At 47.9% G+C, this 26,124-nt stretch overlaps 1 protein-coding gene across 2 annotated transcripts in view; it reads right to left on the reverse strand.

The window, feature by feature from the left end:
- GALNT7 (polypeptide N-acetylgalactosaminyltransferase 7) overlaps positions 1–26,124 on the reverse strand; it is a 135,967-nt gene that overhangs the window by 48,118 nt on the left and 61,725 nt on the right. For both annotated transcript variants that reach the window (XM_070376038.1, XM_070376036.1), the window contains exon 2: positions 18,139–18,599. In XM_070376038.1, the coding sequence (XP_070232139.1) occupies positions 18,139–18,599 (461 nt within the window). The remainder of the gene's footprint in view (positions 1–18,138; positions 18,600–26,124) is intronic.

The raw sequence follows: 26,124 nt of genomic DNA on the forward strand, positions 1-26,124 counted from the left end.
CGTTGGAGCTTGAGACTAAGATAACACCACCTTCACCTGGTCGCCAGTCCCTTCGAAACTCTGGTTAGGTCTGCTCATCAACAGGGGCTATCTCAGCACTAAGTCTAATACGTATTCTAAACAGTGCAGGTTTAGAATACCTCCTGGTTCACAGCCCCGGCACTGACTGCAGCAGCCTTTGTGAGCTGTCTTGGCCCCACTCCAGCCTCCTTCCTGAGCCCTGTAGCACTAAGACCCCGAAGGAGGTGCCGGCAAGTGGGGGGGTGGGGAGAAAAGACAGATGAATGACCCTACACTGAAGCACAACGGGACCAATTTATTTCTGTTCTCTGAATGGAAACACTTAACAGTCTATGCTTTTTGGTCTTGACATTTCAAAAAGCCATTATCAGATTTTCTCTCGCGTACGAATTAACCAGTAAACATATTCAGTTTATCAGATTACCATTTCCAGTGTTCTGAAGATCTGCATTTACTGTAACAGTACACTAGGCACTTTTCCCACTAATATTTAAGTCTATAGACTAAATATTTCTGTGATTAACCTGTACTCCAAACTAAAATATGCAAGAACACAGTGGCTCCTTATTTTTCATGGATTCTCTGTTTGTTAATTTGCTTACTCCTTAAAATGTATTTGTAACTCAAAACTAGTACGTGGCACATTTTTTTAAAAGACTTTTTGTTATGTGGACCATTTTCAAAGTCTTTACTGAATTTGTTACAATATTGCTTTGGTCTTATGTTTTAGTTTTTGGCTGCGAGGCATGTGGGATCTTAGCTGCCCAACCAGGGATCTAACCCGCACCCCTGCACTGGAAGGCAAAGTCCTAACCATTGGACCACTGGGGAAGTTAATTGCGACGTTTTCGTGGTTATTGGAGAGCATGTGCAGAGAGGGGAAATGGGATCGGGTGGACACAAGATGATGCTCTTCCTCTGACACTCCTTTTCAGGGTCTGTTTAGTCCACTTATTTCTCATTTTTGTGCTTTTGGTTGCTGAGTTTGCTGTTTAAAATGGCCCCTGAGCTTGGGATGCAGCGCGATGTGAGGTTGCTGTGTGGGGTTCCTGCATGCGTGAGGCTGTGCTGAGACTGAGGGGGAAGCGTGTGTGTTACGCAGGCTTCTTGCAGGCATGAGTCCCCTGGGCTGCTGGCCATGAAGTCAATGTTGTGATGTAACAATACACATTAAGTAACGTGTGTTTAGATAGAAACACACATAAAACAAGGTGATGCATGCATTGGGGATGGAAATGTGCCAGAGGCATGTAAGAACTAATCCATGTGTTTCCTCCATGAGCGATGGTTCTGTATTCCTCGCCCAGTGGGACTCAGAACTCACCACCACGACTGCAGAACTTCCCTGGTGGAAGTGGTTAAGACTGTGCCTTCCAGTGCAAAGGGTCCAGGTTTGATCCCTGGTCGGGGACCTAAGACCCCACATGCCACACAGCCAAAAAAAAAGAACAAACCAATCAGAAAACAGAATCAATTTTGTAACAAATTCAATAAAGACTTTGAACATGGTCCACATCACAAAAACTCTTAAATAATAATAAAAAAAAACTGACTGATGCAGTCAGTTCATCAAAGTGCAGATGCACAGAAGCTCTGTGTCAGCAATGAGGACAGTGACAGTGGCCAGCCGTGAAGTCTGCCACTCTGGACCGCCCACGACAAAGGGGAAGAGTGGTGGGTGGATTTCTATTCTATGGGAAAAAGCTTCTGGCTGCCAAAATAACCTGCAAGGTGTAAGAGGTAGAGACGGAATTACATTCCCTCCATTAAAATTAGATTTATGCTCTGAAAACAATTATTAGACCAGAGAATAGAACTTTAATCAGTGGAGCCATAAAAAGTCTGGGTAAGCTGGGAAAATTCTGTAAAATGTTCAGAGATGCCTTGTACAAAAACGTGCCCTGAATACTGCAGGAAGCTGCCAAAAGAACAGAAAGAGAGACTGAAGAAGAGAGACCTTTAGCGCTTAGCAGGGATAGTAACAGAGAAATGGGGCTTCCCTGGTAGCTCAGCGGTACAGAATATGCCTGCAATGTAAGAGACATGGGTTAGATCCCTGGGTAGGGAAGATCCCCTGGAGAAGGAAATGGCAACCCACTCCAGTAGTCTTGCCTGCAAAATCCCATGGACTGGTGGGCTACAGTTGATGGGGTCACAAAGAGTCGGACATGATTGAGCTACTAAAAAACAAGAGAGAAATGAGCCTGTTTCGCTAGCAAGCCTACCCTTTTAAAGGACTATGTGTTCTCTTGCTTAGGTGACAGGATAAGCTCCAATAATGCTTAGAGTTAGAAGAAATACAGGGTTAAACTGGAAAACCGATGTATGTTTATAGAAATTACAAAGGTGTTTATTGTTATGAAGTATTTATTTACATACTACACCCCACAGCCCTAATGTATCTTAATTCTTTCTTCACTTCTCTTAATGATGCAAATTATAGATTCAGTCACCCCACACTCTCCAATAAACTAATTCTTCATCTTAAGCTGACACTAAGGATGCCTCCTCCTCTTATGGAACAGGATGACTGGATAGAGGACAATGGAGAGGCTGATATGCCCTAAGGATGGGGCTGAACACACCCCTGCATGATGAGAGACTCGCAGAGAAAGAGCTTTTGCGGGGTCTCTGCTATGCCAGCTGAGAGTGATTTCTGACCATTGGGGCTCATGATACCCACTGTGTTGTATGACTTTTATGTTTTTTTATCCCCTGGAGGAGGGTATGGCAACCTACTCCAGTATTCTTGCTAGAGAATCCCATGGACAGAGGGAGCTGGTGGGGGTGGGGTGGGTGGGTGAGCGATAGTCCATAGGATTGTAAGAGTTGTACACAACTGAGGGGAAACAGTGGAAACAGTGTCAGACTTTATCTTTTGGGGCTCCAAAATCACTGCAGATGGTGACTGCAGCCATGAAATTAAAAGACGCTTACTCCTTGGAAGGAAAGTTATGACCAACCTAGATAGCATATTGACAAGCAGAGACATTACTTTGCCAACAAAGGTCCTTCTAGTCAAGGCTATGGTTTTTCCAGTGGTCATGTATGGATGTGAGAGTTGGACTGTGAAGAAAGCTGAGTGCTGAAGAATTGATGCTTTTGAACTGTGGTGTTGGAGAAGACTCTTGTAAGTCCCTTGGACTGCAAGGAGATCCAACCAGTCCATCCTGAAGGAGATCAGCCCTGGGATTTCTTTGGAAGGAATGATGCTAAAGCTGAAACTCCAGTACTTTGGCCACCTCATGCGAAGAGTTGACTCATTGGAAAAGACTCTGATGCTGGGAGGGATTGGGGGCAGGAGGAGAAGGGGACGACAGAGGATGAGATGGCTGGATGGCATCACCAACTCAATGGACGTGAGTTTGAGTGAACTCTGGGAGTTGGTGATGGACAGGGAGGCCTGGCGTGCTGTGATTCATGGGGTTGCAAAGAGTCGGACATGACTGAGCGACTGAACTAACTGAACTGAATGAGTAACTAAACAATAACAACATCAGATTTAATACTCACCAGGAAATAGAGTGTGTATGTCTATCACCCATATCGGCCAAGAAGAGGTCCAAGCTCTCTGACTCATCTCAGCTGTGAGAGGTCCATGCCTCGCTGCACGCATGGGCTCGGGGCTCCCAGGCACCTGAGGCTCCATCTCCTCAGGCTCAGGCTCCACCCGCTGCCACACCCTCTCCAGGGTAGGGCCACTGCAGAACCCACCAGGTGGGGGCTGCCAGCTTCAACACACCCTGAAGTGTGGAGATCCATGGACAGTTTGGGGGATTGCTCCTTCACAGCATCTCCTCGGCATGGGCTGGAGGCCGGTCCAGGTGACAGGACCTCACACTGATGGCGGATCTGCCCTATCCCTTAACACAGACCCTCTGCTCGGGGACCACACCCACCTGCCCCCTGCTCTCCCTGAAGTGTCTTTTTCCAACTCAGATCTAAGCAGAGGCCCCTGCTACAAAGGGACAGGATTTTAAATGCCTCTAGTTAAAGAGAGAGTCACTTTGTAATTGATAATACACTATTATGTTTGCTTTGCTCCTAAGTAGAACACTTTATTACTGTAAATATGCTTCATAAACATGCATCACAGATAACACACTTGAATGACTCTCTGAAGAGCAGGCCTCCCTGGTCTTTTATGAGGGTAGTGAGAGGCCTGGGAGGACCAGATGCCTCCTGTGGGCAGGCACAGGGTTGGGGACCGGCTTTATCCCACCCTCACCCCTAGGGCCTGTGGCTGCAGGGCTGGAAGCAGAGCAGCAAGTGTCTGCCCTGATCCTATGTCTGTTGTGACTTTCTAAGAAGAGTGGTCACACCTTGCAGGGCCAGGGTACCCCCGCCCTGGCTGGGGCTAGGGATAAGTGATGGCGCCCACACCCTGCTAAGCCAGAGTGGCAACTGCTGCACACCAGTTTTGCTCAGCTTTGCATCTATAGACACATTAGGAAGACTCGGGGAGGATGCAGAAACATAGAGAAAACTACCCGGAAAAGGGAACAGACCTCGGTGGATGCCTAATCGAGTGGTTTCCAAACTGGACAGGGGAGCCTGGGGGTTTCAAGGAGATGGGAGGACCAGTGCACGGAGATGCTCCCCAGGGAGCCACAGGGAGAGAGGATTCTGCAGATTCTGTGCCAGAAATCAGCTAAAAACACTGGCGACTCCCTTTCTTCATGGATGGGGACACTGAGACTCAGAGTGGGCCTCGGGGGACTTCCCTGGGAATCCCGTGGTTAAGACTCCAAGCTTCCAATGCAGAGGCTATGGACTGGATCCCTGGTTAGGGGACTAAGTTCCCACATTTCAAAGTATGGCCAAAAAAAAAAAAAAAAAGAGAGAGAGAGAGAGAGGAGTGGACTGCGGGGAATGTGTCCTCAGAGAATTCCTGCCCGATGAGGGCAGAGACACAGAAGCAACAACCAGAGGTATGTCACTCACATATCGCACTTCATGGTGGAAACTGACGGGAAAAAGAAGACAGTTCAAACGCCCTGCCGGGTTGGTTTTGTCTTGTCAAGGACATACTATCTTGTATCATAACCACTCACATCTTAAGTTACTTCAGCTTTGACTGCATTCCTCTGATTCCTCTGTGTATCTGCTCAAAGTTTTGTAATCATTAGAACAGAAATAATAAATGCCTTGTGACTACTCAGGTATTATATAGAAGACTCTTTTTTTTTTTTTAATGGAATGGGGAGAGTAAAAATAATCAATGCATGTCCTCAAGTTGCTATATCTTCCTCTTAAAAAGCTTTTGTGTGCCCACAAACAATTACTGAAATACCACCAATACGTCTGCGTGTTCGGCCACAGGTGTTCTGAAGTCCATCACAAAACCCTCACGGCTAATAACTAACTTCATTTTACATTTATTTATTCGGCGATGTCACAGACCTCTGCCTGCTGTCTCCCCCAAAGGCTGTAAGTCTCATCTGTTTTTTCCATCGTGTTACCCAACCCGGCCCTGGTCCATCCCCCTCCACTCAGCATTGTGGTGACTGGCCCTGCAGAGCAGCGATTATCAACCAGGGGAGACTCTGCCCTGCAGGGCACATGTGGTGGAGTCTGGGGACACTCAGGTTGTCACGGCTGGGGACAGGGAGGAGCTGTGTGTGCCATGGGCATCGGGTGGAGAGATCCCAGAGATGCTGCTAACCACCCACAAGGCACAGGACGGCCCGCCTGCAAAGGCCGCCAATAGTGCTGAGATGCAGAACACGTGGCCGAGAAGCAGGACAGATTTCTGCGGCAATGAGAGAAAAACCTTTGCCCTTTTACCTTTTTCTAACTTTCTGTTTTCCTCTTTAAAAAAAGTGCAGGCTTCCCTGTTGGCTCAGTGGTAAAGGACCCCCCTGCCAATGCAAGAGACACAGGTTCAATCCCTGATCTGGGAAGATCCCACATGCCTCGGAGCAGCTAAGCCCTTGCACCACAACTACCAAGCCTGCACACTTAGAGCTCATGTTCTGCAGCTCCCCCCCCCCCACCCCCGACAACTAGAGAATACCACTTGTTCGCCATGACTAGAGAAAGCCACACAGCAACAGAGACCCAGTGCAGCCAATAGATAAATAAATTAAATTAAATTTAAAAAACCATTTTATTTTTTTTTTCAAGCTGGTTTTATTTTTATTTTTATTTATTTTAAATTTTTAAAAGAAAATCCATCCTGAACCCTCAAATTAAATTAAAAACCATTTTAAAAAGAAGCTCCTTCCACCTTAAAAAAAAAAAAAAGTTAATGTGCTGTATATACTGCAATGAGGGGCTTCCCAGGTGGCGCTAGTGGTAAAGAACCTGCCTGCCAATGCAGGAGCCATAAGAGACACAGGTTCCATCCCTGGGTCAGGAAGATCCCCTTGAGGAGGGTACGGCAACCCACTCCAGTATTCTTGCCTGGAGAATCCGCATTGACAGAGGAACCTGGTGGGCTACAGTCCACACAGTTGCAAACAGTTGGACTCGACTGAAGCAAACTTAGCACACGTGCACTTGTACAACACACCCCCGGCCATTAGTTTATCATCACTAACAAGGCAATGGGGTGTGGAAGCCAGAAGCGGGGTCCCACCACCCCAAACTTCTAGTTATACGACCTTCAACTTATCTGCTTCTGAGCCTCAGTTCTGTCCTCTGTAAACACAGAGGGGAAAAAAAAAAACCTGCGCTGTTTCAGCATAGCTCTAAGAAGGGGGACTGTGTGGGAGAACACAGTAGGCTACCAGATGCCCAGCAGGCGCTCCGTAAGCGGATAAGGCGTTAACTGAGTGCCCTGTGTTCATCAGCTGCGGCAGCAGCGAAGGAGAACGGATCAGCATGGCCACGACAGTTCATGACGTGGGAGTAGAAGACAAGTTTAGACCTCATTTTAAGATGACTGAGAGGGACTTCCCTGATGGTCCAGTGGTTGGGACTCTGCTTTCACTGCTGAGAGTCTGGGTTCAATCCCTAGTCGGGGAACTAAGATCCCATAAACTTTGTGGCATGGCCAATAAATAAATAAAGCAACTGAGAAATATTTCCCCCAAACCATAGGAATAAGTGTAAATGAACTCCGAGGCTGGAAACTGCATGTCCTCGGTGATGGCACAGGACCCCAGCACACCTTCTCCTCAGCCTCCGCCCCCCGCGGCCTCCCACCAGCCCCCACCCGGCGACACCCAGGCTGCACCGCAGGGACAGTTCAGTTCAGTCACTCGGTCGTGCCTGACTCTTTGAGGCCCCATGAACCACAGCACACCAGGCCTCCCTGTCCATCACCCATTCCCAGAGCTTACTCAAACTCATGTCCATTGAGTCGGTGATGCCATCCAACCATCTCATCCTCTGTCGTCTCCTTCTCCTCCTGCCTTCAATCTTTCCCAGCATCAGGGTCTTTTCAAATGAGTCAGCTCTTCACATCAGCTGACCAAAGTATTGGAGTTTCAGCTTCAGCATCAGTCCCTCCAATGAATATTCAGGACTGATCTCCTTTAGGATGGACTGGCTAGATCTCCTTGCAGTCCTAGGGACTTTCAAGAGTCTTCTCCAACACCACAGTTCAAAAGCATCAATTCTGCAGTGCTCAGCTGTCTTTATAGTCCAATTCTCACATCCATACATGACTACTGGAAAAACCATAGCCTTGACTAGACAGACGTTTGTTGACAAAGTAACGTCTCTGCTTTTCAATATGCTGTCTAGGTTGGTAATAGCTTTTTTTCCAAGGAGCAAGTGTCTTTTAATTTCATGGCTGCAGTCACCATCTGCAGTGATTTTGGAGCCCAGAAAAATAAATTCTGCCAGTTTCCACTGTTTCCCCATCTATTTCCTATGAAGTGATGGGACCAGATGCCATGATCTTAGTTTTTTGAATGTTAAGCTTTAAGCCAACTTTTTCACTCTCCTCTCTCACTTTTATCAAGAGACTCTTCAGTTCTTCTTCACTTTCTGCCATAAGGGTGGTGTTATCTGCATATCTGATGTTATTGATATTTCTCCCAGCAATCTTGATTCCAGCTTGTGCTTCCTCCAGCCCAGCATTTCTCATGATGTACTCTGCATATAAGTTAAATAAGCACGGTGACAATATGCAGCCTTGACGTAACTCCTTTTCCTATTTGGAACCAGTCTGTTGTTCCATGTCCAGTTCTAACTGTTGCTTCCTGGCCTGAATACAGATTTCTCAAGAGGCAGGTCAGGTGGTCTGGTACTTCCATCTCTTTTAGAATTTTCCACAGTTTATTGTGATCCACACAGTCAAAGGCTTTGGCATAGTCAATAAAGCAAAAATAGATGTTTTTCTGGAATTCTCTTGCTTTTTCAATAATCCAACAGATGTTGGCAATTTGATCTCTGGTTCCTCTGCCTTTTCTAAAACCAGCTTGAACATCTGGAAGTTCATGGTTCACGCATTGCTGAAGCCTGGCTTGGAGAATTTTGAGCTTTGCTTTACTAGCGTGTGAGATGAGTGTAATTGTGTGGTAGTTTGAGCATTCTTTGGCATTGCTTTTCTTTGGGATTGGAATGAAAACTGACCTTTTCCAGTCCTGTGGCCACTGCTGAGTCTTCCAAATTTGCTGGCATGTTGAGTGCAGCACTTTCACAGCATCATCTTTCAGGATTTGAAATAGCTCATCTGGAATTCTATCACTTTCACTAGCTTTGTTCATAGTGATGCTTCCTAAGACCCACTTGACTTCACATTCCAGGATGTCTGGCTCTAGATGAGTGATCATACCATCGTGATTATCTGGGTCAGGGAGATCTTTTTTGTACAGTTCTTCTGTGTATTCTCGCCACGTCTTCTTAATATCTTCTGCTTCTGATAAGTCCATACCATTTCTGTCCTTTATTGTGCCCATCTTTGCATGAAATGTTCCCTTGGTATCTCTAATTTTCTTGAGGAGATCTCTAGTCTTTCCCATTCTATTGTTTTCCTCTATTTCTTTGCACTGATTGCTGAGGAAGGCTTTCGTATCTCTCCTTGCTATTCTTTGGAACTCTGCATTCAAATGGGTAAATCTTTCCTTTTCTCCTTTGCTTTTCACTTCTCTTCTTTTCACAGGTATTTGTAAGGCCTCCTCAGACAGCCATTTTACTTTTTTGCATTTCTTTTTCTTGGGGATGTTCTTGATCCCTGTCTCCTGTACAATGTCATGAACCTCTGTCCATAGTTCATCAGGCACTCTGTCTATCAGATCTAGTCCCTTAAATCTATTTGTCACTTCCACTGTATATTCACAAGGGATTTGATTTAGGTCATACCTAAATGGTCCAGTGGTTTTCCCTACGTTCTTCAAAAAAGGAGGGACAGGACCAGCCAAACCCTAATCTAGGAGGCTCCATCTCTTTTTCAACACAAACTCTTCTTGGATTTCAATAAGAACCCCCCATGTTATTTTCAGGAAGGAGCTCTCTGCCTTCCTGAACCCTCTCCTACTGCCCTCACTGAGAGAAGTCCCGGCAGGGCTGCACTGAGTCCATCCGCCTCTAGGGGGAGCTCCCACCTCACTGAAGACGAGGCAAGAGTCTTTGAAGATCCCCCCCCCGCAGCCCCTTCCTCTGCGGGGACAGTCCTAGGAATACGGAGCTCAGATGTTCACATCTTTCTCCAGAGCCCTTTCTGCCAGTTACGTGCCTGCCGGGGCTTGCCATTCTGGAGAAGGTGTGGATGTTTTCCTTTCGATCGAAATGGCAGTGCTCCTTCTAAAAGGAGTTGCGTGTGTGCTAAGTAGCTTCAGTCCTGTCCAACTCTTTGTGACCCCGTGGACTGTAGCCTGCCAGGCTCCTCTGTCCATGGGATTTCCCAGCTAAGAATACCATTTCCTTCTCCAGGGTTGCCATTTCCTCCTCCAGGGGATTTTCCCCACCCAGGGATCCAACCCAGATCTCCTGCATTGGCAGGCGTGTTCTTTACCACTAAAGCCACCTGGAAAGACCCTGAAAGGAGTTACTGAGGTAACTAAAAATGGCAATCTTCTCCACATTAGCTACATTTGGGACTGCGGACACTCCCTCTAGGATTTTGGGATGAGGAAAGCAAAACCGTGGCCATTTCCCAGCAGTGAACTGGACGATATTACTGAAGTTAAACTATTTTTATATCATTTTAACCCATGGAATTACTTTGGCCTTTCCACAATTTAGCACTGTTCACCTTACATGTTGCAAGGATGACGAAAGAGTAATTCTATCTGATACTAAGTGCATTTCTTACCTATCTGTCTTAAAGTGAGCAAAGGTGACTAAGAAGTGCCTCCTGGGAATCCTATAAGTCTTTCTTGTTGCTCCCCGCATGGCCCCTACTTGAGAAAACATAGTGCACTGACTCCCGGGGACCTGCTGTCCTGGGCAGGAGCCGTCAGAACTGCCCAAGTGCACGGCCAGGCCCCCAGGACAGCTCTGCCCCACCCATCCCACCTCTCTTACACCCACTCACCTGGCTGACCTCCCCGGCTCATCACTGGGCCTGATCAGTAAATGCCTGTGTACCCACCCGGGCCCGGCTAGAGGTTGCTCTAATCTTTGTATCAGAACATCGCCACTGAGACAGTTGATCAAAGGGGCCGTGAGGGGTGTGCTCCTCTGCTGGTTTCCCTGGTAACTGATGAAAGTGAAGTCGCTCAGTCGTGTCTTTGCAACCCCATGGACCATAGCCTACCAGGCTCCTCTGTCCATGGGATTTTCCAGGCCAGAATACTGGAGTGGGTTGCCATTTCCTTCTCCAGGGGATCTTCCCGACCCAGGGATCGAACCCGGGTCTCCCGCTTTGTAGACAGACGCTTTACCGTCTGAACCACCAGGGAAGTCCTCAGGTAACTGATGAGCCCACCTCATTTCAATCCCTCCTATGACTGCCAACCTCAGTCTCCCCTGCCCGCCCCAGTGAAGCCTGCCACCTTGTTCTGCCCACCATCTGCCACCCGAGGTGGGATGTCTGACACCCCAGGAGCTGGCTAGTGGTGTGTAAGCTCCCCCCATCCATGGAACGACTGATGTCTCAGCTGCTGACTCCAGGCTCTTTCTTCAGTCCAGGCAAGTTCAGGGTTTGGTCAGGATAATGACCAAACTCTGAAAAGACCATTAGCTCCAAAACTTAGCTGCTCCAGTGGGACAGGGTACCACTCCCCCCCACCCCTGACTTAATCTTCATGCCAGTTCTCCAGATGGGCAGGAAACTCACCCTGGAGAGAAGGTCTCCCTGGCATGGTCTGTCACCAGGCTGGGCTGCTATGGGGTACCTCATGGCACCTTCATGAACATTTCTCTTCCTAACATTCAGGGAACTGACTCTAAATCCCTGGTTGGAGGTGGAGGGTTGTGGAAAAACGAAACAAGCAATCTGGGTTTGTAATTTTTTACCAAGCAAACTGTATCCTTCTATAACTAGGTGGTGGAGCTTTGAGGGAAAATGAAGTTGTATTAGTGGGAGGGACCTCATTTACCAAACCAGGCCTCAGCATGCAGGGATGTTCCCACAAGGGGTGGAACCACCCCGACAGGCTATTGAGGAGGAGCAGGGGCTCAAAGGTGCTGCTGCTCTGCTCATGGGGAGCCTGGAGCAACAGATGACCTCGTGTCCAGTTTCTGGAGGCATCCCTCTAAACTGCTGTGCAAGCTGGGGTGACCTAAGTTACCCCAACCTCTACAATAATTCCAGTTTTGTCTCCTGTGGTCAGTAGGGCCTCAAACAACAATCACCTGTGCCCCTGTCACTCAGAAAATTCCAGAGTGCAGTGTGTGTGTGTGTGTGTTTAGATGTGTCTGTGTTCAGATGTGTGTCTATGTTCAGACATATATGTGTGTGTGTGTTTAGAAGAGAAAGAAGAAACTAGGTATCAGAACACCATTTATTTTTAAAGTTAATGAGGAAAATCTCTGACCTCACAGAAAGTGGCTTCCAAGAGCAGAAACTTTCAGGCCAGTTAGAAAGCAATACTTTCTGTATGCAAAAGCAGCAGCACGTCCATTGTGGGTCATCCGAAACCAATTTAAGATGTGCTTCCTGCATGCAGGGTTAGCTCTACGGCTGCCATACTGTACTCTGAGAAATGAGATGTGCTTTGGGCAGTCCAAGAGGGGAAAGGAGCGAGTGTGAGTGACTGTGACCTGTGTTTTTGGATGGGGTTGTGTGGAACCAGCACACATGTGCTAATAGAAACTAGGATAAAGCACCGAAGTTCATGGTGCACTTATGTGATTCACACATACATGTGCGTACATCATTTATGTGCTATGCTGTGCTAAGTTGCTTCAGTTGTGTCCTACTCTTTGCAACCCTGTGGACCGTAGCCTGCCAGGCTCCTCTGTACATGGGATTCCCCAGGCAAGAATACTGGAGTGGGTTGCCAGGGGATCTTCAGGGGATCTTCCTGACCCAGGAATTGAACCTGTGCATTTTCAGGTGGGTTCTTTACCACTAATGCCACCTGGAAAGCCCCATGTACATCATATATAGATTATTCTAATATTCGTTTTCATCTCTTATGAGCAGCTCCTTACACTTCTAGTCAGTGTTAACTGAAACCCATGGGTCACGATGTATAGAAACAGAAATTAGAAAAGAACTCCGTAGCATAATTTGAAAATATTAATAGCAACTATTTGATAAATTAAAGCTCTATATTCTAAACAAGAGCATCAGAAAGAGCCTTTAACATGGAGAACGAAGACAGCTCACAAGCACAGCTACCTTAAATAAAATTAGAGTATAAACGTCAGTGTTTTGGTATCAGGTAAGAATAGAATTACCAAGTGCATAAGGCAGGAATGTCAATGTGTAATATCTTTAAAAAAAAAAAAGCCTCAGTTTCCCACAGACAAGCTTAACAAAGTTATTAACAATTAATCATATTAACATTTGCATAGCTCTCAGAGTTTTTGAGGTACTTTATTATTTCGCTCTGTCAATGCAACTGAGATAGCTTTCTACAAAACATAAATTCGACAGGAGTGTAGGCAGGAGGAAAGGTTAAACAGGAGAAGCAGATGAATTTGCTCAACTAGTCAAAATATTTAATTCATTTGTTTGAAACAAAATAGCTTGGATTCTATATCCCCCGACTGTCTGTCTTCTTGGGCATGAAAAGGGCAAGAATAATTTCCATGTATTTGCATCAGCAGTGAGTTCATAGTAAAGGAAATAAAACTCTACACTATTAGAAGAAAATCTGCTGCTCTGCTAAGTCTGCTAAGTCACGTCAGTCGTATCCGACTCTGTGCGATCCCATAGACGGCAGCCCACCAGGCTCCCCCGTCCCTGGGATTCTCCAGGCAAGAACACTGGAGTGAGTTGCCATTTCCTTCTCCAAGAAGAAAATCTAACAGACCACAAATTGCACTTCCTACAAAGCTGAAACTCCACTACTTTGGCCACCTCATGCGAAGAGTTGACTCATTGAAAAAGACTCTGATGCTGGGAGGGATTGGGGGCAAGAGGAGAAGAGGACGTCAGAGGATGAGATGGCTGGATGGCATCACTGACTCGATGGACGTGAGTCTGAGTGAACTCCAGGTGTTGGTGATGGACAGGGAGGCCTGGCGTGCTGCGATTCATGGGGTTGCAAAGAGTCGGACACAACTGAGCGACTGATCTGATCTGATGTGACACATGGGCTGCTCCAGCGGGCTCTGAGAGGTGGGGTGGGGCTTTGCCTGAGGCCGAAGTCCAGGCACAGCAGCTCCCAGCAGAGCAGTTCTTCTGCCCTTTGCCCCTCCTTGGGCAGTTGTGTCCTTCTTTGTGTCTCTGGACTTCCCTGATTCGTCCTTCCCTCCCCCCCATACCCCGTTCTAACTCTCATTTGCTCCCTGAATCTCCTTTGTCTGCTTCTGTGGACTCCACTCAATTTCCTATGGCAATACCAGGCCCCCACCCTCCGTAGAATCTGGATACCCCAGTAGCCTGACACTCCTCAAGTTCTCCTTAAACCTCTGGGAGGTGGTCTCCCCGGCACTGCGTTCAGCTCAGACTGTGGAGGGTGCTGGGGGCCTGCAAACGCGACCCTCCCTAAGCTTCCAGCTGTATCTCCACACCTGCTGCGGGATCCACGGGAGCCGCGGCACCTGCCTTCCTCCCAGTCCCTGCCTACCGTCCTGTCCTCTAGACTTGTAACCTTCTCCCAGGAAAGCCCCTCATCCTCGGGCCTGTCTCTAGTGTACCCCCCGGTAACTTGCCGTGGGCCCCCTCCCCTCCTCAGGCTCTCACATCACAGTGACCTTTCCCTTCCCCCACGGGTGGACGGCGAGCACCCTAAAGGCAGAGACCATACTTCTTACTGCATTCCTGATGGGCCAGCACAGCGCCTGGCTTACTGGAGATGCTCCATCTCTGCTGATCCCTGCAGAGAGCCATGTGCATTTTTTTTTATAGAAAACAAGTGTGAAGGCAGGTGAAGTCATTCTTGGCTCTAGTCTATAAAAAAAGAAGCAGGCCTCCGGTTCACTCAAAACACTGTTACTCACTCTCCTAACGAGCGATCAACAGCCAGCAAGTGAGTCAGCTCGGGGATGGGATTCAAAACTTCGAGAGACATGAGGGTGAGTCACCCCAGCAGCAGCGAGCGGTCCTGTCCAGATTTTCATCTGAAAGGACGATGGAGCGGCCACAGGAACGAGCAGGTGAGCCCTGGCAGATGCCGCAGATGGACAGATGGCCCAGAGCTGGGTGTCTAAGCATGGCAGGTGTGTGGCGGAGGCCAGAGAGCAAGCAGGCTGATCAGACCCCACAGCTGCAGAAATTCGGGGCTCATGAGGAATGTTCTCCACAGGGCTGAGTATTCAAGAGGGTGTGCATGTGTGACATGAATGCATGAGATGCTTTCAGCACTGTCTGTAGAGCATGCTCAGTTGCTAAGCTGAGTCTGACTCTTTGTGACCCCATGGACGGTAGTCCGCCAGGCTCCCCTGTCTGTGGGATTTCCCAGGCAAGAAAACTGGATCACTAGGAAAGACCCTGTTGCTGGGAAAGACTGAAAGCAGAAGGCAAAGGGGGCGGAAGAGGATGAGATGGTTAGATAGCATCACTGACTCAATGGACATGAATTTGAGCAAACTTCCTCCTTCCTCTTCCCAGGGATCTTCCTGATTCACAGACTGTACCTGTGTCTCCTGCACTGGCGGGCAGATTCTTCACCACTGAGCCACCAGGGAAGCCCGCCTGTGTAGCAGAAGGATGGTGCTAACATGCGTGGTAGATAACAATGCAGAACTTAGCAGCACTTTCTTTGCTGTTGACCTTTTTATTTTGCAGAAAAGTCTTTAAGACTGAGCACGTTCTAATTGGTGAATAACTCAACTCAGAAACTATTTATGAGTCTATGCTGAATTTTAAAGAGTTCAAACAGGAAAGAAGCCTATCCCATTTTTTTGTAAAGGGTGAGAAAGAATCAAATTTTTTAAAATCATCTGGATTCAGTTTAAAAAAATCTTTTTTCTGGGAGTTATGATGTTTGAAGATTTTGAATATAAGTTTTCTCACTAGCACAGAATTTGAAAAAGGAGCTTAGGAGCAGGTCTTGGTCCTTTTATCTGACTGGGGCCACAATCTTTGCTGGAACATGCAATAATCTCATTTCTGAGCAGTGCTCCAGTTATGCCAGAAAAAAGAACAAAGAGATGATCAGCCTGTGAAAAGGCTTGGCAGGAGGGAGGAAGGGAGATTAGAGGCAAGAGGAAAATTAGAAAGGAAGGGAGCGTGCAGGGAGAAAAGAGAGAAAGACAGGAAGAAAGATGATTGTAGAAGAGCAAGACCCAGAGAGACGGGGGCTTCAGAGGCACCTGGTGTGTCAGGGATTATCAAAAGGGATGAGGGCCTCGCCATCAATGAAAGTGCAAGGAGAAACAGGTCATGTGGACACGGCTGTGTGGGGCACCCACATTTTCCAAAAAGCAACAGAGGACCCCAAAGTTACGTAGTTTAGACAAATCGTGACCTGAAGAAAGTGCCCTAGCAATTAAAAAAAAAAAGCCACTACTTCTTAAGTTTCTAACCACTAGGCCTGTGATAAGATTCTTAGTCTATTATGTCCTTTAATCCCAATCCCAAATGCCAACCCAATGCCAATCCCAATGTGGGGGGTAGGTACTGGTAGACCCATGTTACGGATCAGGTTACTGAGGGCTGTGGGGTAAGGAGCTGGTCTAAGATCTCGTGTCTGGTAGTGGAGCCAAAGTCTGACCCCAGCAGACTCCTTCATTCACCCCTTTATTATTCATTGTCTTCCCAGATGTTCACTGCTGGGCACAGCCAAGCTCCTGGATGTCAGTTACTGGAAGGAGCTGGAGAAGACAAATACCTCGCTTTCAGGACCTTGTCATCTAGCAAACCCTGCCCTGAGGCATGTGGTCCAGGAAGGTGTGGGTGGAGGAGAGAGAAGGGCTACGGGGTAGGACCATAGCTCTGCCATCTTGCTGGGCAGACAGAAAAGAAGTCACAGCACTGAGCCTCAGACTTCACGTTCATATGTGGGAACCCTCTCAGTTTAAGTCCTGGCCTACAGCAGAAAGTCAGTAAGTACCCCTCTTTCCTTCCCCGTCAGGAGAAGGTGAGGAGGTGAGGAGAAGACCATCACAAGGTTGTCTGAGAACCCCAGTGACAGACTTGAGGTTCGAGTCTTATCTCCAGTAACTGGCAGGCACTCCAGGTGGGGACCACAGACTCTGTTTAGGGTCCCAAAGGTCTGTGCACGGCAGTTCTAGCAACAAGCTCAGCCCCTGCCAGGAGGGCTGCCATAAAATACAGGATGCACAGTTAAATTTGGATTTCAGATAAGCAACAAATATTTTCAATGTATAAGTATATCCCATACACTATTTGGGGGTATACTTATACTAAACATTTTTCATTATTTATCTGAAATTAAATTTGACTGAACTTCTTTTTTTTTTTTTTTCTTTCTAAATGTGGCAACTCTGAAACCAGGCAAATTTCTGCCTTGATCAGGAACAACCTGTTCCCACATCCTCCCTTTTCAGCCCCCCTGAGATCCTCCAACTCTTCTCTGTACTAGAGGTTATATCTCTCACCCCCTGGTTCTCTACTTCTTCTCTTTCTTTTTTTCTCTGCATCTTTCATGCAACCCCTTTCACTCCTACCAAATCAATATATGAAGCCTCCGGAGCAGCCCCGATAGGTCCAGCATTCGACTCCATGGTCATAAAGGATGCTGCTGTGGGGTCTGTGTAATGCCTGTGCCCGCTACGTTCACCTCCTAACATGAGGACTATGTTAACCCCGCCTCACTGGGAAGACATCGGGGAAGTTCCCTAGTGGCATGAATTATGTTTGCATCCACAGTAATGGAAGATGCTTAGATCCTCTGAGTAGAATCAGTTGCTGAATAAACTGAAAGAGAACAGCTTTGAGTTCATCCAGTAGGCACCACAATCAAAAGCCAAGAGCTAGAAACCCTTTGTTTTAAATCACACTACGTGAGAAGGCCCTGAACGTGTGGGTCATGGTTTCATCTGTCTGAGGACACCTTTATACGTACTCGGGAATTTCCACTTCCAGTTTCAGGGCTGAGTGTAAAACAGATAACTAGTGGGAATTCGCTGTACAGCACAGGGAGCTCAGCTGGGTGTTTTGTGATGACCTAAAGGGGTGGGACGGGGGGAGAGGTGCAAGGGAGACTCAAGAGTAAGGGGACATATGTATGACCGATTCACATAAAAAAAACCGAAGGTGGCAAACATCCAGTTAGTTTCAGGAGCATCCCCAGCAGTTCTCCTGTCTACCATCCTACAGTGAGACAGGGAGCTTGGTACAGAGGGAAAAGCCATGCACTGAGAAAGCTCTGCTATTAAAACACTGTCAGGTAAAACCAAACAACGCACTTAATAGTGAGTCCATGCCTGGGACAGGCTCATTTCTCACTGTGGGCTGTGAGAAGGGGACGTTCTGACCAGGGCCTGTCTGGGGACCACACTTTGAGCAGCACAGGTGTAGAAGACCCCAGAATTTTATACGCCGCCCCCGAAATAAAATAACACAAATGGGGAGCTCTCCCCTTTCTGCCCATTTTGGGGACCAAAGATCCTCTTATTCCCCTGCAGTAACTGACAATCTAACTCAGTATCTATCCACACAACCATGCCCCCAGTTTAGAAAGAGGAGGAAGGGGTGCTTACTCTTCTTGTCGCAAGTCGTTGACACTGCGATCCAAGGAGATCATGTCACTAGCCACCATGTTAAATCCAAACTCTTTAATGCTGGCTTGAACTGCGTGTTTGAATTCTGGTCCCAGAACCAATGGCTTGGCTTTCTCTCCAGGCCCACCGACCACTCCGGGAGGCTCAGGCTCTTTGGGCTCAAAGTTACCGAGGACCCCCGGGCGGAGCACAGGATCACGGTAGGTGAAAGTCTGGGGTTTAAACGTGAGATATTGCCTCCGCATGATGTCCTTCTGGTTCTCTCCTCCGGGGCGGCGCTCTTGTTCATGTCTGGCCTTGTTCCTTCTTCGAATAGACTCCAAGTCCACTTCTACGCCTTCCACGTGAGGCCAGGGCACCACGGGTTTGAATCTGTCATCCCCGAGGGCTAGTCCGTTGCCCGCTCTGTCAGGCATGGGGTTATTAACAGCTCTGTCTTCCTACACAAAAGGGAGGAGGGCATAGAGTGAGTACGTGAAGGCAACCACAGCAGAGTTCATGACACCAATGTGCACATTTTAAAAACAGCCCAGGCAATGATAAAATGTTATGAATCATGGAACTAAAGCAGGCCATGAACCAGGACCCCTCATTAGAGGAAACCATTCCTGGCGAGGAACAGCATACCAGCAATTGAATAATTCTTTGTCTCTGTTGTTGTTTAGTCGCTAGTCATGTTGAAATCTTTACAACCCCATGGACTGTAGCCTGCCAGGCTGCTGTGTCCATGGGATTCTCCAGGCGAGAATACTGGAGTGGGTTGCCACTTCCTTCTCCAGGGATCTTCCCAACCCAGGGATCAAACTGGGGTCTCCTGCATTAACAGGTGGATTCTTTACCACTCAGGCACCTGGGAAGCCCAATTCTTTGCCTTACCATTCCAAAATAAAGGGGTGGATGCATTTTTTACTACTCCCCTCATAAACTCGACTCTCTACCAAAAACCCCTTAATAAAGCACATTGCTGGGCTTCCCTGGTGGCTCAGTGGTAAAGAATCTGCCTGTAATACAGGAGACCTGGGTTCGATCCCTGGGTCCGATCCCTGGGTCGGGATGATCCCTCAGAGAAGGGAATGGCAACCCACTCCAGTATTCTGGCCTGGAGAATCCCAGGGACAGAGGAGCCTGGCAGGCTATAGTCCACAGGGTCACAAGAGTCAGATATGACTGAGCGACTAACACTTTCAAAGCACGTCGTTAACAGGTTGGAGCAATGAGGTTCTAAGACCTTTGCCCAAAGCAGGCACTCGACAGGTCCTGTTGTCTGGTGTGGTTTTCCCAGTTGTCTGGTGGATGAAGAGTATGACGTTCTGTCGGTCCCACGGCCACCTGGTGGTGGTGGTGCTGGGTGTCAGCCCACCCAAGGCTGGCTTAGTGGCCCAGATGGCAGAGGACGGGGGCTGGGATATGATCTTGACGGCCCCCACCTCAGTATTTCTGCTCTGGGAGAGTTCAGCTGAGTTCAGAACTATAAAACAAGCTCTGACGACTGAAACCAAGGCTAACAGAGCTCTTAAACCACACCCAGGACCTAGCTGGCCCCAGTCCAAAGGTGGCCCCAGGAAGACCGGATTCTGTGTGCATGAATATTGCAGAAGGTTGGTCTTCCTTTCTGTCCAGACACTCCTCGTCAGCTGCACAGATCTTCCTGTCAGAAGCCCTGCATGCTTCTGTCCCTGGGGTCACATGTGAAGTTTCTGTTAAGTCAGCGCCACTCTTTGTACAGCCGTGTTTCTCAACATCAAATGCACCTCAGTGGCTTTAAATACACTGACGTCAGAGTCCCACCCCTCTGACACCAAGATTTAATGGGTGGGAGCGTTTGGAGTTTTAAGAACACTCCAGGTGTTTTCAATATGCAGCAGGCTTGCGCTCCAATGGCTTAAAGGAAGGGCTGCCGGCTGTAACCAGACAAGGAGGCTATAGGCTGTGTGTGGCCGGTCTGGAATGGGTGAGCCGGGCAGAACCAGGACTGCAGACCCTGCTAACTGATCTGCCACCCTCCCTCCTCGTCAAGCCAGGATCCCCGAGTCCTGAAGACAGTCATAAAAGAGTTCATACCGTCTGACCGACATTTTTCTACTGTTAGAGCCATTTTGAAAAGTCAAGTTAAAGACTTTGAAGAGTGCAGAAGTAAGGCTGATAGGCAGGTTGCTGTCCAGTGGTGGTTTATTTAGAGACAAGGGTCTCTTTGGAAAGTCAGCTAATTCAAATGTGAATTTAGTCAATGTCAAAGTTTTGGTAAGGGCTAGCTGAGGACTGACTTGAGAGAGTTCAAAAAGGAACTTAACAAATGTATGTTGAGAGTCCGTTGGACTGCAAGATCAAACCAGTCAATCCTAAAGGAAATCAACCCTGAGTATTCAATGGAAGGACTGATGCTGAAGCTTCAGTATTTTGGCCACCTGATGTAAGGAGCTGACTCACTGGAAAAGACTTTGATGCTGGGAAAGATTGAAGGCAGGAGGAGAAGGGGATGACAGAGGGTGAGATGGTTGGATGGCATCACTGACTTGATGGACATGAGTTTAGGCAAACTCCAGGAGATAGTGAAAGACAGGGAAGCCTGGCATGCTGCAGACCAGGGGGTCGCAGAGTCAGACACGACTTGGCAACTGAACAACAATCTCTTTGTTTAGGTAATACTCTAAGCATGTGATACAACATTCATAGGATCCTTAACGGTATATCGTGAAAGGCAAGTCTTCCTGCCTTCCCTTTGGTACAGGCACTTATAGCCAGCATTTCCTTGTGAATCTTCCAGGTATAAACATACATGCGCATGGATGACGAGAACTTTTTGCTGAACAAGGGACACAGATTTTTACTGACCCATTAATTTTGAGAAGGAATCATAAGATGTTACAACCAGTTCAAAGGTGAATCCTTTGAATGACCTGGTGAAGAACAGACAAATATATAAACATCAAGAATACTGCAAAGAACTGACAAATAGATGCAAAACTGGTCAAACTGGTCCATACCCAGAGGGCAATAACCAACTGCATTCCACACGACAGGGTTTCCATTTCAATGGACAAGACTCTTGCAGGTTATTATCAGTTTTCTGTCATTTACAGGATTGTGAAACAGGTTGGAGTTCATGCAGGGATGAGATAACCTGCAAAGCTGAGCTGGAAAATGCACCCAGTAGCCTTTTGGATCCATTTCAAAGTTTTCCCACAAATTTCATCCCATAGCACAGAACTAAGTGTAACATGCGGCACCCCGTCCGACCATCTAAGGGTGATACCTTTGTTCAGGTACATGTGGATACGCCTTCTGCGTCAGGCTTCTGACCACTGCACGCCTGAGTCAAGCAGCAGGCACTTGTTGTTGCTATTTAGTCGCTAAGTCAAATCTGATTCTTTGTGAGCCCATGGAATGTAGCCCGCCAGGCTCTTCTGTCCATGGGGTTTCCCAGGTAAGAATACTGGAGTGGGTTGCCATGTCCTTCTCCAGGGGATCTTCCCGACCCAGGGATCAAACCCTAGTCTCTTATGTCTCCTGCACTGGCAAGCAGGTTCTTTACCACTAGCTCCACCATGGGAAGCCCATGGGAAGTACTGCAATAAACAAATTAAAATAGAGAAGTCCTTATAAAACTCTAAGATGCCAGACTCAAGTTGTTGATGTTGAACCAAGAACCCCACAAAAAGGAGGAAGACTCAGTCTCTCCCTTCAACTTTTCACATCAAGGCTCCAGTGAACTAGTAACTGGAGAGGAAAAGAGTGAGGGGAGGGAAATGGGTTCAGAAAAGTAGACTGAACAGGTCATCAGCCATTCTAGGACGTCCTCTGTGGTGTCTAATATTCCACTGGAGGAAAGCTGCTTATGGGAAGAATGTGGAACACGACAGTGAGTGAAATTTGGGTACCCAAGGCAGGAGACATCTGTTGTGGTTCGGTGGGCAGGTGCTGATGTGAGACTCACGAATATAAACATTTCTCAGGCTCACCCATCTCAACAAGAGAATGTTTAATGGATTCAAACTTCACGGTCATCTTCCTTCAAAAGCTGTTTTGATCTTTCCTTTGTCTAACCTTTGACTTTTCTATTTTTGGGTCACGCCAAGTGACTTGTGGATCTTAGTTCCCTGCTGCTGCTGCTGCTAAGTCACTTCAGTCGTGTCCAACTCTGTGCCACCCAGAGATGGCAGCCCACCAGGTTCCCCCATCCCTGGGATTCTCCAGGCACATTGGAGTGGGTTGCCATTGCCTTCTCTCCTTAGTTCCCTGACTAGTGATCAAACCTGGGCCCTTGGCAGTGAAAGCAGAGTCCTAACTGCTGGACTGCCAGGGAAGTCCCTAGCCTTTGACTCCTGGTATTCCATTTAGACCTGTTAGGAGCCTGCCTGTTCTCCTCCTCGCTCTAGTATCTCTTCATCTCCCCAGCAAGGTGACCAGGTTCATTTGATCCTTCCTCCCTCCGTGTCCTCAGCCCACATCTTGCTTCTCATCTCTGGGTTCACAGTCAAAGGCTTCCTGAACATTTCTACTGGGATCACCGTGGCACCTAAACTTAAGATGCCTGGGAATGAACTTGCTGTGACTCCATGGCACACACCTGCTTCATTCACTGTCTTCCCCACCTCGGGGCTGGGAACCCCCATCCACTCAACTGATCAAACGCAAGTCCTCCACTTCATCCCGAGCCTCCTGTTCCGACATCTGAACAATCACTGACTCCTGCCAGTCCCACCGCCCGCGTGGCTCCAGAATCCGGCCATTTTCTCCACACCCTCACTGTGGTGGAGTAAGATTCGTATTTTATGGCAGGACAATAAAAATTTAAACACAAAAGTTCTCCTCTGCCCTTTGTCCTCCTCTCTGCCCTCCACTGTGCATCACATATTTGCATTATGCATCAACCAGACCGCCCCCTTCAGCATAAATACCTGCTCAGTCCCAAAGAGCAGCATTCTCCTAGCATCAACAAGACAGCTCCTTAAAGATAACATTCCTTCTTGAACATGTAAGGGTCCATGTGACCCACCACAATGATACTTAGATCTGGATTGCATAAACTGTCAGTAAGACCTCATTTGATGTCCAGCCCTCTGTCTAAAATACTTACATACCTGTGCCTTGACTTCTAACAGGTGGAACAGTTCTCAGATGCACCTTCTAGATTATTATCCTCAAACCTGGCTCCCATAAAATCTCCCATATCTTTCTTAGATCAACTAACTTTTTGTGGACACTGCAAAGGCCTAGGACAGTCCACAGTCACCTCTCAACAGGATTACTAGAATAGGAAGAACAGTGGTGACTGCAAACACTCTGCCCTTAAGTGCTTCACACGTATTTATTGTTGCTGTTCAGTTGCGTCCAACTCTTTGCGACCCCATGAACTGCAACCTGCCAGGCTTCCCTGTCCTTCACTATATCCCAGAGTTGGCTCAAACTCATGTCCATTGAGTCGGTGATGCCATCCAATCATCTCTTCCCTTGTGGCTCAGACAGTAAAGAATTTGCTTGCAATGCAGGAGACCAGGCTTGATCCCTTGGTCTGGAAGATCTGCTGGAGGAGGAAATGGCAACCCACTCCAGTACTCTTGCCTGGAGAATTCCATGGACAGAAGAGCCTGGTGGGCAACAGTCCATGGGGTCACAAAGAGTCGGGCATGACTGAGCACAGGCACACACACCGTAGAGACAAAACAGAAACAGAGAAGTGACCTAATGTCAGGATCAGTACAGGGCAGGGTGAAGCGTGCCTCCAGGCAGAGCCATGCTCCTGATTCCTAGGTGTTAGTGCCTCCCATTCCAACGCTGCACTCACTGCCCTTCGTCGTTATTGTTCTGCAGCCAAAGCAGTGGTGGTGGTGGTGGCGGCTTAGTCGCTCAGTTGTGTCTGACTCCTTTGTGACTCCCAGGCTCCTCTGTCCCTGGGATTCTCCAGGCAAGAATACTGGAGTGGGTTGCCATTTCCTTCTCCAGGGGATCTTCCCGACCCAGGGACAGAACCCACATCTCCTGCATATCCTGCATTGGTAGGCGGATTCTTTACCACTGAGCCACCAGGGAAACCTGTAACCAAAGTGACTTCCCTGAAATTCAGGTATGAATAGGTCCTTTCTCCTGCTTGCAGGCTCCACACTGGTCCTCTTCCCCGAGAGAGTGGATGCTCTTCCTGGGACATTTCCGGCTCCTGCCTGTACTCACCTCTTCACCTCACTCTCTGGAACAGGAAGCACTCCAGGCTCTTGGACCACAGGGTCGCTACAAAGAAGATGTCACTGGAGTGCCCAGAGCAGCCAGACAGGGTGGATGGGTAGGGCTGTGTTCCCGCAAAACCTCATGTACAAAGACAGGCAAGTGGGAATGGATCTGCCCCTCCCCCTCCAACTCTGCACTAGACTGTAAGTTCCATGAAAGGGGAGGAACCACATCCATGGGGTGCGCCACTGCACCCCAGTGCTTCTCCTGACATGCGACCCTCACTAACCATCTACAAATAGATGCCTGGATCCTACCATTTCTGCCTGGTTTATGAGAGGGAGCCTGAGATGAAGGATGAGAAGGGAGCACACGGACCAGGAAAGAGGGGCTCAATCAGAGAGAATACTGATATGGGCAATACTCAAGGAATTCAGCAAGAGAAGAACTTGATATCCCCTGCACAGTGCTGTGCTCTTAGTAACACTATCTAATAGTCACTGGAAAAAACTTGGATTTCCTCACTTCTCAAATCCGAAGGCAAAACCAATCTGAGAACTCTCTGCCTGACTTCAAGTCAATTAAGAAAAATCATGTCAAATCATCACCTTCTGCGATTCAAAGGATGCAGTCAGTGTAATAGTACTAAGCTCCCTGGAGAGAGAGGATACACGCTCCTCCTCCTGGATACTGAATGAGACTTGAGTTGGCTTTTTGACTCGCTGGTGTTCACACACCTTCAGAAGCACCAGCTGATTCCCTTTACAGTCAAAATCAACAGGTCACTGTTGACCAGAAATGGAAGGTGGAATCGGTGGGTCATCTTCTAAGATCAGCATGTCCATAAAGGTGGAAATGTACTGAAAAACAGAATCACCTATTCCCAGATGGAAATAGGGGATTGTCAGGAATCAGGTCAGACTACTCACTTTACATCTCACAATTTACAAAGCTCCCCATCACCCCCAAATCACCCTTATAATATCTTCCTGAGACAGTCATGCCCTGGTAGAAATAATATGAACACAAAGGAATTTAGAGCCAGTGAAAGTAATGCAGGCGTGGCTCTGAAACGCCATGGAAACCTCGAAAGCTAAGCTGGTAATGAAGAGCTCCTGCACAAACCAGAGGTCCTGAGAAGGCGGCTTCGCTCTGGGACGTGGCTGCCGCTGACGGCCGCCTGCAATTCGGTTGTTGTCCTGCCTGAGCCACAGAGCCTAGGACTTAACAGGTCAAACTAAGTTCTATAGTTTAAAAGCCCTCTTGATAAAAATTAAAAAAAATAATAAAAAAAAAAAACAAAAAAAACACCTTTAATTAGAAAGATCATATCAGCATCCTTTCTCTAACTGCACTTGATCACCAGCCAAGAAGCCCAAGAAGTGGAAGAGACCAGGGAGGTGGGGGAGGGGGGTAGTCAAGGAGTTAAGAAGACACAGGGTGTGCCCATGGGCTGGGCATCCCCACCCTGCCTGCGGCAGGATGTGGGTGGGGGCGCGGTCTCTCTCTGGTACCTAGAGCTAGATTCTGAGCTCACCCTTTCCCTGCTGAAATCCTGTGCTGATAAAGACCACCACTCTGGCTCCTTCCAGAGAGCTGAGAGCTGTCTGCACTGCACTGGGGATCAGTGGTCCATTTCGGGCATGGGAGGTGGGGGGTGGGGAGTGGGGGGTTGCTGTCAAGTAATTTGCTCAATCAGGGTTTAAAATGGATACACTCAAGATTAAACAGAGACCTTGCAAAGTGAAAAAGTCAAAGTGTTAGTCAGGTCCAGTAGCTCTCCAGGCTCCTCTGTTCATGGGA

Source organism: Bos mutus, chromosome 8 (assembly GCF_027580195.1).
Source record: "Bos mutus isolate GX-2022 chromosome 8, NWIPB_WYAK_1.1, whole genome shotgun sequence".
Classification (NCBI taxonomy): domain Eukaryota; kingdom Metazoa; phylum Chordata; class Mammalia; order Artiodactyla; family Bovidae; genus Bos; species Bos mutus.